Source organism: Bos indicus, chromosome 8 (assembly GCF_029378745.1).
Source record: "Bos indicus isolate NIAB-ARS_2022 breed Sahiwal x Tharparkar chromosome 8, NIAB-ARS_B.indTharparkar_mat_pri_1.0, whole genome shotgun sequence".
Classification (NCBI taxonomy): domain Eukaryota; kingdom Metazoa; phylum Chordata; class Mammalia; order Artiodactyla; family Bovidae; genus Bos; species Bos indicus.
Genome location: NC_091767.1, coordinates 96578860 through 96592080, shown reverse-complemented (window position 1 = coordinate 96592080; position 13221 = coordinate 96578860). Strand labels below are relative to the sequence as shown.

The 13221-nt window shown below is 48.3% G+C and overlaps 1 protein-coding gene across 9 annotated transcripts in view; it reads right to left on the bottom strand.

Annotated features, from left to right (window-relative positions):
• The window catches only part of ZNF462 (zinc finger protein 462), a 187119-nt gene that overhangs the window by 83071 nt on the left and 90827 nt on the right, over positions 1-13221 (bottom strand). For 6 of the 9 annotated variants that reach the window (XR_002181329.2, XM_019966681.2, XM_070795233.1 and 3 more), the window contains 4 exons: positions 6945-12553; positions 6025-6189; positions 4158-4444; positions 361-479 (listed from right to left, as the gene is read on the bottom strand). Coding sequence is in view for 8 of the 9 variants with exons in the window: in XM_019966681.2 (XP_019822240.2) it covers positions 361-479; positions 4158-4444; positions 6025-6189; positions 6945-12553 (6180 nt within the window). In the remaining variant the exon portion in view is untranslated. The remainder of the gene's footprint in view (positions 1-360; positions 480-4157; positions 4445-6024; positions 6190-6944; positions 12554-13221) is intronic. The other 3 variants (XM_019966683.2, XM_019966685.2, XM_019966686.2) reach the window with 3 other exon arrangements.

The window sequence follows — 13221 nt, the reverse complement described above, 5'->3', positions numbered from 1 at the left end:
GTTGGAAATTACTTTTAGTAGATGTACCAATTCTTGCACTTCCATTAGAAAGTCTTTGTAATTTAGAAATTTCTCTTAAAAAAAAAAAACAGAGCCCATTTGAGTAGCAAAAATCTGTTAGTGGATACATACTAGTTGAATGAATTGACTATGACATGGGTGACATGGAGCTCAGTATTATTTTGCCTTTAGGCCATTCTTTAATTTTTATTAGATTGAGATAAAATTGAATACATGATGATTTCAAAGAAAGCTTATTCTCATGTGTATGGAGCAAGCGACTTAAAATTTCCCTCTTTAAAATTAAAGACTACTGGATTTCAAATTCAGAGAACGAGTGTACAGCGAACAACAACTCACCAGCATGGGCTTTGAGGACGTGTGTCTTCAGCCGGCTGTTGTAGGAGGACTTGAAGGAGCAGAGTTTGCATCGGAATGGTTTATGGTGTCCGTGGTGGGTTTGCATATGGCGATCCAAACTTGATGTAGAAGGAAAAAAAAAAAAAAGGAAATGACAGGATTAAAAACAGCATCCAACATTTTCTCATTGCCCTTTTCCAGAAATCCCATTTCTAAGCTGTTCAAAGTAATTTTGTTACTTTCCAAGGATGGCACTTAACCGGAAAAAAAAGATTGGCAAGAGCTGGGGAAGCTAAAGGAAGGAAGAAATCAAAAATGTTTTTGGATTGAGAGACATGGCAGTGGAAACAGGTCTTGGTAGACTTATTTTCCCTTCTCTAAAGCATTGCAAAGTAGGAGAGGACATCCAAAAACAAAAGGTAAAATACAGACAAATTTAAGTTTTCTGCAGTCAGTGAGGAGTGTCTATCAAAGAGGCCTTGAACTTATTCCCCACCTCCCCGCCAAAAATGAGATTTAGAGAAATTTTGTATGTAAAAAGGGCTGACTTTCTTTTTAAATCTTAATTCCACCATGAACACCTGTGCAGGGCAGGGAGCTTTCAAAGTAGCTGGACTATCTGCGATGGGCTGTCTGTTTCCAAAGTCTTTATAAATATGGAGGCCCAGGGCAGGCATGTTTACAGGAAGCTGCGTGATCCAAAGGCTGGCCTTGCCTTCTGATAAAACCATGTTTGCTATATACCAGTCTTTCAGAAGCAACTTATACAGAAATTATTATAATCAACTCCCAGTATTTCATAATAATTACTACTGTTAAAAAAATAATAAATCTACCAAACAAGGTGTGGGAAGATGTTCTAATTTGTATCAGTGCCCCAGAGAACTAGATTCCATTCTAAATGACTCATATGGGAACGGTACTTCTTAGCATTTAAATATATAATGTTCTCCCAAGCTCCTAAGCAGCACTTTCCCTTGCCTCAGGACACCTCCTTCTGGATGTCCTTCAGCTATCTTAAACTCAACCAACCCGAAACAGAAGTGTTGGTTTTGTTATTTTTTTTAATCCAAAACACATTCTCTTCATTTCCTTGTGTTTAGAAAGAACACTTCCATGCTGTCAGTCAACCAGACTGGAAACCTCCATGTCAATTGTACTGTACACTGTCCCATCTCCCCTCCAAGAAGTCAATTTTTCCAAGCCATGAAGATCGTCCTTCCCTTAACTGTTTCCAAAGTTCCATTCTAACCCGGTGGCTCAGCTATCTATCATGACCCTCCTAATTGGTCTCCACCATTTTTTTTTTTCCCAACTCAAAAGCACAAGCGATGGAGTCAGACTGCCTGGGATCAAACACCAGCTATTACTCATAAGCCGAGTGGCCTTGGGCAAGTTACACAACTTCTCTACATTAAAAGGCCTCACTTCTCTTATCCATAAATGGAGATAATAATGGCATCATACTTCATAGGGCTGTTCTGAGAATAAAATGAGATAATGCTTGAAGGCACTTAGCACAGTGCCTGGCACACAGTGAGGCTTGATAAATGTCAGTGATTAAGATGTCCTACTCATTACAGTCTTCCTTTGACCAGTAATGTAAATTACAAAGCATGCATTCCACATTCAAAGATCCCAAATATGGTCTCAAGTATTCAGACTTTACCTTCCACTGTAACATTTAAAAGTTAGTCCAACCAAGGACTTCCCTGGCGGTCCAGTGGTTAGGACTCCATGCTTCCACTGCAGGAGGCATGGATTTGATACCTGGTCAGGAAACTAAGATCTTGCATATCTTGTGGCCCCCACCCAAGAAAGTCCAACAGGACCCCCAGCTGAGTGCCTCTGAACGTCACCTTCTTCCTCAGGACCCTGGCCTCTCATCTTTCCTTTCATACTGTATGTCCTTTCCAAACTCTTGAAGTCCTACCTTCCTCTTGAAGACTTGACTCCAAAACTCCCTATTCCATAAAATCTTCCTGATCCCTCAAAAGTGGATGTACCATCTCTCTTCTTTGAAACTTTGTAGCATTTTATTGATACATTTTTTAAAGACATGTGCATTATGTTGCCCAGTCATTTGTATGCTTGCTTTACTTATAATCCAACTAGACCCTGAGTTCCCTTAGACCACCGACCGTGTCCTATTCTTTATATTCCCCCCAAAGCATTTACAACAGAGCGTATTCAGTTATTCACAACAACTTACTGAGGTTCTGTGTGTCAGAAAAGAGAGTCGCTGTTCAACAAACATTTATTGAACAGGTGAGAACTACACTAGTTTGAGGCCAGGGCATGAGTCTGATGACAAAGATTAGATACTAGGTCCTGTATAATCATAAAAGCCATTGCAACCCTCCCTAACCTCCGTAGAAGCATCTCCTCTTCTTGCCTTTCAACAACCACTAACTAGCACTTTATCTTTTTGAAGAAGCAAACAGCCCATCATTTATTTTCAATTATGATAAAAATAAACAGCATGTCAGCCTCACAATCAGCCACCTTCATCCAAGACTGTAGAATGTGTTATTGAATATTTCTCTCTCATACAGTTGTGAGAGAAAGGCAACAAAAGGTTGTTGCATCTCAGAACCATCCCTCTTCCCGTCACTCTGAACGGCCTCACATAAAAACCCAACGTGCAATTTCAAAGCTGTGCCAAGGAGTGGAAAGCTCCCTCTCCCAACCCCACTACATTTCAAGCATCTCTCCAGCATCGATAAACTTCTTTACCATTCCAGGTCTTTTTTTTTTTTTAAATGCCAAGCAATGACTCTTTGGTCACATGGATTAGCAGTCCTAATTTTACCTCCTTAGCCACTTAATTTCCCAAATGGAAACTTACTTCCTCTTATGATGACTAGGTTCTGGATGAATGTTTGACAGATGCACCAGTAAACTCATGTACTCTCCGGTCTTTCCTGGTGTACATCATAGCAATTCCTCCCAAACCGTCATTTTTTAAAAAAATGCCCAATTTAGAAAACTCTGATTAGAAAAGATACATGCACCCCAATGATCACAACAGCACTATTCACAACAGCCAAGACACGGAAGCAACTTAGATTTCCAGTGACAGATAAATGAATAAAGGAGATGTGGCATATGTATACAATGGATTGTTACTCAGTCATAAAAAAGAATGAAATAATGACACTGGCAGCAACATGGATGCAACTAGAGATGATCATACTAAGTGAAGTCAGTCAGACAAAAACATCGTATGATATTACTTATATGTGGAATATTAAAAAATGATATAAATGAATTTATTTACAAAACAGAAATAGATTCATGGACACAGAAAACAAACTTATGGTTACCAAAGGGGATAGTTGGGGGCGGGGTAGGGAGATTAACAAGTACACACTATTATATATAAAATACGTAAACAAGGACCTATTGTAAAGCACAAGGAACTATACTCAATATCTTATATTAATAATAATCTATACTGGAAAAGAATCTGAAAAAGAATATGTGTACATATTTGTGTGTGTGTGTGTGTGTGTGTAACTGAATCATTTTGCTATATACTTGAAACTTAACACAAACTTGTAAATTAAGTACACTCCAGTTTTTTAAAAAATGCTTGATTTTGCCAAGTCTGGTATCAAGTGAACAGTCTCCTGTTCTCAGCCCCATTTGACAGATGAGGTGACTGAGGCTCAAGGTAACATAGCCAGCTAAACAGTGGGCGTGAACCATGACAGGGGTCTCGAGACTCCTCCAACCTCTCGGGCCTTCCGCGCCCCTCCCCAGTTACCACTTGTGGGCACTCGGTGAGCACTTACTTGTGCCTGAAAGCAGAAACAAAGGAGCAATACTGGCAGCTGTACTTGTCCTCGCGGGTAAACATGGCCAGGGCCAGATGGCTCCTCTCATGAGAACGCAGCCCCTGCATGGACATCAGGACTCTGTCACATTGACTACAATGGTATCCCCCCGGCCGGGTTTCATCCTCCAACATTCCATCAAGCAAGCAGTGTTCACCATCCACCCGGTCCACCAGGGCGCCAGTGGCATCTTTGGCTGCTTCCAGTCCATCCAGGAACAAGTGGGAAGGGTCTTCAGCCTCCTGCTAAGAGAACCACACACACACACATGCCCCACCAACAAAATAAATATCCAACATCATTGCCCCCAGCTCTCCTCCTCTCCCTTCATTCTCCCAAACTCATCGGCATTTCGTGGTAAGGCTTCCTCCCCTGCCTCTCTGGCTCCCCCTAGAGGAAGGGCACACCCAAATGCCATCCTCATGCAGTGGTGGTGATATGAGGGCAACATCTGGACATAGGTTGCTACTGTCTGAGAACTATGAGGGAGGGGCTCTCCCACTTTTGAAGACAGTTCACTCCCTTATCTCCCATCTTACAAAGAAAATTCTAATTGGGATCCTACTGAAACTGATACAAAGCAGGTTAGGGTTACGGCTCTGAGAAAGGAAGAGAGGCAGGAAGAAGGAAAAACAGAATGGTTTGGGCATTTAGGAGCCTTGGAACACCCTCAGGAGAGGAAGGAGACAGAAAGACCCAGCTCTTTGCCACCATGCTCATCTCTAGCCCACATATGGTAACATTACCCCTTGACCAAAGGCTACTATATAGTCAACACAAAAATTAAGGAGAAGCCTGGGTTTAAGTTGCTTGTGTTTCGAGGTGGTTCCTTGGATTACTGATTACACAGGAAGAGGTGCTCTGTCTCCCTCGAGCGACTGGGGGACGCAAGGCTGGGACACACCACGATGGCGGGCAAGGACATGGCCACTGCTGGTCCCAGCACCACTCACGGCTGTGTCGCCAGCAGGAAGGCTCCAGTCTTCAATGGGAAAAGCGGAAGCTTTACCTCCAGGCCACGATGGCAAAACAGGACGCAAGATCGGGAAGGGCCGATGACAAAAACACATTCATGTATCCAAAGAGATAGGGCAGAGCTCTGAACTAACTTCTCTGCTCGAAGTGGCTAACAACATCCTAGAAAGCAGGGATTTCGGCTTGGTTATTAAAACAGTGACTAATATTTAAGATTGTGATGTTCAAAACAGGTGGCCTGATAACATGTCGGAGGCAGAGGGGAGGCACTTGTCAGCAACATATAGGGAAAGGGGATGGGGGAGACAAATCAGGCCAAAGGGCTCACAGGGTCAACTGTGACTTGAAGGCTTTCAGTTTTAGATTTAACGTTTCTTAATGCTCCTCTGAGGACCCAGAATAAGAAGTTAAAAGACACATTCTCCTGGGATCTCTGTATCATTACCATAGGAGAAAGACAGAAAAGAAGTCAGGCGGTGGGAGGAGCAGAAGAGGATGGGGAGAGAACCCACGGGGCTCCTCTCAGGAGCTCGAAACACTTGGAAGCACAAACAAACACAGCACAGAAAGGTGACCCAAAGCCTCCTGTATCCTGAGGCCCGGATCTTCTGTTTCCACTGAACTATCCGCGTGGAAGGGAACCAGATCGAAATGCAACCGGGTGGAGACACAGAAGATGAGGAGGATCCAACCTGTAAAGAAATCAAAACAAGCCAGACCGATCCCAGTGTAACTCAGGAATGCCCACATCTGGGACACCCTTTCCTGAGTGTCTCTGAGCAGCGGCGTGGATTAGGAACGCGAATGGCTCACACACAAGACTTCTCATCCAGACCTTCCCAGTGCTCACCTTCACGGCGGCGGACACGGCGGGGACACTGCCATACTGGACGTGCTTGCGGAGGTGGTTGCAGATGGCTCGGAGCGTCGGATGCACTTCCACACAGAATTTACACTTGTAGCCCACCACCTTCCTCTCCTTGATCTTTGGCACCTCTTCTAAGTGACCAAAAGGCTGGTAAAATACAGTGGTAGCCATCAGTACTCCGAGCCCTCCCTAATGGCCGGCATTTATTCTTGCAGATTACTAGATTTTATGTTACAGCAGATTAGCAGGTTAAAAACCAAGGGAGATATATGCGAGCATTTTTACATAATGAATTCATCAGAGGCGAGGCGCGCTGCCGACTACGCAAAGTCTCCGGAACCCCAATAGGTGATGACTTGTAAGGAGAGAAGTTCTTGGTGCAGAAGCCTCATCGTCACTGCCACCCAGTTATCTGGCTTTCAAACCCATCGTTCAACTATGCAGGTGAAACGTTGCATGAGCTATGCCATGAGTGAACTTCTTGACCAAAAAAAAAAAAGAAAAACAAAAATCTACTCCTGGAGATGTCTGGTTCGTGGAGCCGACACTGCAAACCAAGGCATGGCTGAGCACTAAGGACACGAGAGATGGCCCACAACTGCCTTGGTTAAGAGAGCGAGCGGTTGTCGTGAACTAGGCCTCGGATAATACAGGAAAACCACCCGACCCTCCCCTGGGGAGCCTTGGGAGGGACCACAGGGAGGAGGACCGGGGCTGTGGAGAAGGGTGAGCAGAGAATGGGGGAGATAATCAAGCTCGAAATGTTTAATTGACTTATTGAGCTCTCTGGCAAGCTAAGTCACTAGGAAGCCCGGAGCGGTTTGGCTGGCAGCGAAGAAGTGCATGTGGGCACCAGTGATGAGAGGCCTCCTGGGGGAAGGGAAATCAAAACATATCCTTACCCTCTCTTGTTTGAAATCTGCAAAAGCACCATCTGCATATTTCTGCTTGCTCAAAAGCTGTTTCCTCCTCTCCTGACGTTTGGCACGCTTCTGGAATTCCTCATTGTGAATGTTCAAGTGCGAGGTCAGCTCGGCGGTGCTCTGCAGTCTGCTCTCGCAGTGCTTGCACTGGTAGGCGGAGCCCTGCAGCCGGGGGCCGCCGCCCAGGATGACGAAGTCCCTCTTGAGGTCCCGGCTATGGTGGTCCGTGTAGTGCATGCTCAGCAGCTCGGCCGTGCTGAAGGACAGCTTGAAGCACTTGATGCAGCGGAACGGGAGCCACTCGATGTCCTGCCCTTCGTTTCCCTCCACCTCGGCTTTCTCGAAGCCACCTCTCTCTTCCGAATCTTCCATCAGTACCGGCTTCTCGTGCTCGTCAGCGTAGACCGCGGTGAAGTAGCCCCCTAGCTTGCTGGCGTGCTGCTTCTTGGGAAAGACCCCCGGGTGGCGCTTCATGTAATGGGACACGATGCCCTTCTTGCTGAAGGACTGGAAGGCGCACAGGGAGCACTTCTTCTTCTCCACGGCGCGCCGCAGCTCTTCGCTTAGTGGCGGGGAGTCATCCTTGGGCGGCGACGGGATGATCACCTTGTTGGGCTTGTCGCTGATGGTTCTGGAGGCCGCCAGGCAATGGGTGTAGTAGGCGTCGATGTCGTGGCGCTTCTGGTAGTGGGCAGCCAGCCCTTTGCGGATGGGGTTCGTGTAGGCACACAGGGCGCACTTGAAGAGGTTGTTCTTGCCCTCGGGCTGGGCGCGCACGTTGTTGTGCTTGATGCGGTAGTGCCGGGCGATGCCCTTCCGCGTGGAGCAGAAGTACTTGCACAGCTGGCACCGGAACACAGTGTGGGACACGAGGTGCGAGGTAGCGAAGTGAGACGTGGACACAGGCTCCTCTCCCACCTCGTCCTCCGTCACCGAGACCTGGGAGGGGCTCACTTCAGTGGTTATCTCGGGCTCGAGGGACATGGGCAGCTTCGGGGGCGACTGGGAAAAGACATCGAATTCCGGCTGGTTGTGGTACTTCTCATAGTGGATTTTGAGTTTCTCCAAAGTGCCGTGTGTGTAGGGACACAGTTTGCAGCGGTAGGCGCCATACCCTTGCTTGAAGATCCTGCTCGTCTCCTCTACGTCGTTCTGGGCTATGTCAGTGGACTGCTCCACGTCGTGCACGAAGTCCTCTGCGGTCACCTTGATGGACGGATGTCGCTTCTGGTAGTGGGTCAGGACCCCGTGGATGCGGGTGTTGATATAAGGGCAGTGCCTGCATTTGTAGACAGCGCCGGGGTTGATATCGATGTCCTGGGCAAAGTCGGCAGCCTTCACCTTCATGCCTGGGTGCTTCTTCCCATAGTGGGTTAGAAGGCCGTGCAGGTTGTTATATTCAGACTGGCACACTGTACACTGGTATGGGGTGGAGGAGATGGCAGGGTTAACTGAGGCAAGCTGGATGGTCTTCTCAGGGGAAAGCCTGGCATCCTCAGGGCATTCGCCTTCCTGCTCGGCAAGCGGGCCAGGCATACTGTTTTCACAACTCACAGTGCCCACCAGGTCTTCAGAGGAAGACATGGGATTCTCCACGGCATCTTTCTCCTTGATGATATCCAGCAGCACCGACTCGTCTCCGTTCATGGCCCATGGGTGGAATGCTTGGTAGTGATTGGTGATGTCCCAGATGGAGAGGGCTTCGAAAACACAGTCTCTGCATCTGTATGTTTTGGCTTCAGCTGGCATAGTGAGAGAGGGAGGGGACGGGTCTGGCCCCGCCCAGAGCTTGGTGGCCATGTAGGTATAATCCACGTAATGCTCGGGGTGCCTCCTTTGGTAATGCAGGAGCAAACCACTTGGCTCTGTGTGGGAATAGATGCACCACTCGCAGTGGTAGCCAGCTTCTATCAAGCCATCTAGAAATGCCCATCGCATGATGGACGTGACCGTGGCCTTCAGGGCAGGGTGGTCTTTCTTGATATGCTTCCTCAGGGCATAAAAGTAGGGGGAGGTGTACGAGCACTGCCTACACTTGAGCGCTCGCAATTTTGTTTTGTCCCGCTCCACACCCGAGGGGGAGACCAGCATGCAGCTGGCAGGCTTCTTCTGGTTGCGGTCGCAGAGGCTTCGGATGGTGGCTGTGTGCTGCCGGATCACATCCGCATTGGCCTTGAAGTCTCGGTGCTTCTTCTGATAATGAATGAGGACCCCTTTGACCGTCCGGTTCCCATAATCACAGTGCTGGCAAAAAAACATCTCATTCTCCACGGGAGGGCCATCTCTCTCGGAGCTGCTCCGGTTGAGCTGTTGCATAGGGGCAGGTGGCCGGGGGGAGCCATGGGGCCCCTCCGGCCCTCTCATCATTGCAGCTGTGGGAGGAGCCTGTCTGATATATTTGGCAGTAACCTTTATTTCTGGGTGTCTTTTCTGGTAGTGGACAAGGACTCCCACAACTGACCGATTGCTGTAGGAACAGTGTTTGCAGTAGTAAAGCTCAGTACTGAGGTCTGGTGGCGGGGGTTGTGGGGGGGGTGGGGAACCCATGGTGGACATTTTGGGAGACATTGGAGCACCCACCTCAAATGATAACTGAGAAAGGGCGGAGCCCCTGTCCACAGACACCATTCGCATGGTTTTCTGGATCCTAAAGTAGGAAGCCTTTTCTTCTGGGTGTTTCTTCTGATAATGAACCAACACAGAGTGCATGTTGGGGCTCGCGAAGGAGCAAACGTCACAGTCGTACACGACAACGGTGTTGACCGAGGGGTCCTTCTGATTTTCACATTCTGGAGGAAAGGTCTTGGAAGGAGTGTTTTTGGGGTACGGAGCTGGCATACCGCCACCACGGGCCACAGGAGTGGACGTGGCCATGTTCTTCGGAGCCGAATTCAGGATCTCTCGCAGCGTCTGAGATTCTGTGCCTAGCCCCTCCTGCTGCTCCACCACGTAGCTCGAAAATATCATGGCATTGTTAATCTTCACGGTGGGATGCATTCTTTGGTAATGTGGCATCAGGCTTCGGACGTTCGGGCTTGTGTAGGAACAAAACCGACACCGGTAAATCAGGTCCGAGTGGTCAAAGTTGAGGACATTCATGGCTTCTGGGTGGTGTTCGCCGTAATGCTGCTGCAGGTCTTCAAAGTTGGTGTAATCGATGTAGCATTCCAGGCACCGGTACACTGCACTGTGATCGTTGGGGTCCAAGATGTACCTGAAGCTGAACTTAATGTACGGGTGCATGCGCTGGTAGTGGGTGCTGACACTCCGGGCAGATTTGTTGTTAAAGTCACAGTGTTTGCAATAATAAAGCCTTCCCGAGTCACTAAAGTCGGTATTTTCATTATTGTGCTCACTTGCGTAGATAGGAGTCTGGGTGTTGAGCAGAGTAGTATTGGAAACCTGGTGATCTTTCATGTTGGTGGAGGAGCCATAATAATCCTCTTCATCTTCAGAGAGGGTGAGCTCTATTTCAGCCCCGTTGGTGGCATTGTAATCATGGGCAACAGTTCTGAAGTTGGGCTCCTTCGGGGGCTCAGGGGCATCTCTCGCCCAGATCTGCTGGGCAGAGAAGGGCGTGGGCACCTCCAGGACGGGCTCCGGCGGCTCTTCCTCCCTGTCCAGCTCCACCTCAATCTCCACTTCATTGTCCTCCTCTTCCTCCTCGTCATCTTCCACGTTGATCACCGCATCTTCTTGCTGTTTTGTTTGGTTTATTTTGCTCTGCAGGTTGCTTGCTATCTCGTCAATCCTGGTCCTCTTCTTCACGGGCGATAAGTCGAGCGGAAAGTCGTTAGCGAGCTTCCTAGAGGCCTTGGCGACAAAATTGTTCTTGGAGGACAACCCAAGAATTGAGGTCTGACTTTTCTTCACAGTGTTGCTGGAAGAGGGGTGGCTGTCTGTCTCACTGTCCAACGGCAGGCTTGAGGTCTGCCCCTCGAATTTTGGCAAGTTGTCGCAGAAAGAGTGTTTGTGCTGCTGATGAACTCGCAGCCCTTTCAGAGTCGTGGTGGAGTAATTACACATGGTGCACTTGTAGGGGTGCAGGGGTGGGGCTTGCGCAGGTGGCGGGGGAGGCGGCAGGGGCAGCTGGGGCTGGGGTGGCACCTGATGGGGCGACTGTAGCTGCGGTGGTTGTGGCTGTGACGGAGGTGGTGGTGGTGGCGGTGGCGGTGGCGGGGGTGGCTGTTGCTGCTGCAAGGGATCCAATAGGACCCCCGACTTTCTGCCATTGATGCTTGAGCTCTCATAAGACACGACACCTTCATTCAGTGAGGAGGAAATGCCTTCACTCTGGGAATTCACAGCATCCCAATCTGATGTGGTACCCGTGTGACACTGTTTGTGAGCCCCAAGTTTTAACGAGCTCTTGCAAGTAAACGGACATTCATCACATTTGTAGACGGCTGTCTTTCCAGATAAGTGGATGTTTTCTATGTGACGGGAAATACTACGTCGATGCATGGTGAGGAAAGGACAAAAGGGGCACTGGAACCTATTCATGAATCTTCTAAACGGGATCCCCTTGGTCTCCAATAATTTGTTGCCCTCTGAGCCCATCAGCTGCTCTGCAGACATGCCTACTGTCTGGTGATCCATAGCATTTAAGCCATTTTCACTGTCTATTTCATTTAACTCTTCATCAGAACTAGAGTCATTCAGCATGCTGTTAGTGTCCAGGTCAGCAGAATTGGTCATGTCGGGCATTCCGTAACGGGATCTCTCCGCCAAGTTAACGAGGCCAGAATTGTGAGGTGACTTCGGCTTCATCTGAGGGTAAGACATGGGCGAAAACTTGGAAGTGGAAGAAGAATTGGGTCTCATGATGGAGTTGCCAATGGAGCCCCTGAAGTTGGAGACGTTAGTGTTGGGTAACTCCCGGCTGGCAGCATTCATGGACAGATAGGTGGAGTTAGAAGTGGGGCTGAGGTCGTTCTTGTTCTGCGCCTCAGGCACATTTGTCCCTTCTTGCTGCTGCCTGAGACTGGACAGGATCTTGACCATACTGCGGTGCTTCTTCATCATGTGGTCACACCAGCGTTCTCGGCGGGGGGTCTGATAGCTGCACCACTCACAGCAAAAGTTGCCTCGAGACTTGGTCAGTGGCTTGACCATGGATTCTAAGATGCTGCGCTCCACAACCTCTGCTGGCAGTTCCTTGCAGGGGTCCTGCAGGGACATGGGTGGGACCACTGGGTCTGGCATTGGAGCAGGGGCAGGGGGGGGAGCAGTGGTCTCCTTCAAATTGTTTTTGTGATACATCTTCTGATGCTTAATTATTCTTGCCCTCCTTGGTGACTTGTATGTGCAAAACTGGCAAGAGAAGACCTTTCCAAATCCCTCATGCATCATGATATTATAATTTAAGGATCCTGGAACAGGGGGTCCGGCTGAACTCCCTTCAGCTTGAGCTCCGTGGACCTTCCTAGTGTGTTCAATGAGGAGGTTTTTTGACCTGAAGTAGCGTACACAAAACTTGCATTGAAAAAACTTGTTTGTTGGTTTGGGATTAGGGGCAATATGCTGACTGTAATATCCTGGACTATGGCCATAGTAACTTCCAGTCCCCAATGCGGCTGCATTTTGACCTAAAGAGAAAGCATAAGGTAAGTGGGAAGAGAAGAGCAAAGCAAAAGCAAATCAAGAAACTCAATCATGCAAATCCAGTTTGCTTTTCAATTATTCTTCATTAATAAACATCACATTCAAAAGGCCTAACATTTCAAGATGAGGCCCTGAAGAGTAGTAACAAAGTGTTAATGAACATACACGTGTTGCCGCTCGTGGATGGAAGAGAGTGCTCGGCTTCAGGGGCAAGACCCCCCTCATCGCTATCTATGCGCACAGAGCTGTGCAAGTTTCACAAACTGCGATATTCATTCTAGAACTTTCCAAGATACTACCTTATGCTCCAAATTGAAAGGAAGCGAAGAGACATAAGGAAGCTGAAAGGACTATTGCCTGGGCTACTCAACAAGAGAAACATGATGCCCAAATCACAAACATGGCTCACAAAGGGGGATTCCAGGGCTTAGGACTTGGTACTTTCCCTGCCATGGCCTGGGTTCAGTCTCCAGGCAGGGAATCAAGATCCCTCAAGTTGCATGGTGCAGCCAAATAAAAAAGAAAAATGGTTCACAAGGAGCAAGAAACTCTGTAGGAGCTGTGCATGTCAAGAACCATAGCTACAGCTGCCTCAGTAGGGTACACAGCCTTTGCCTGTACAGGTTGCTCTAAGGAACCTGAAGACAGTCCC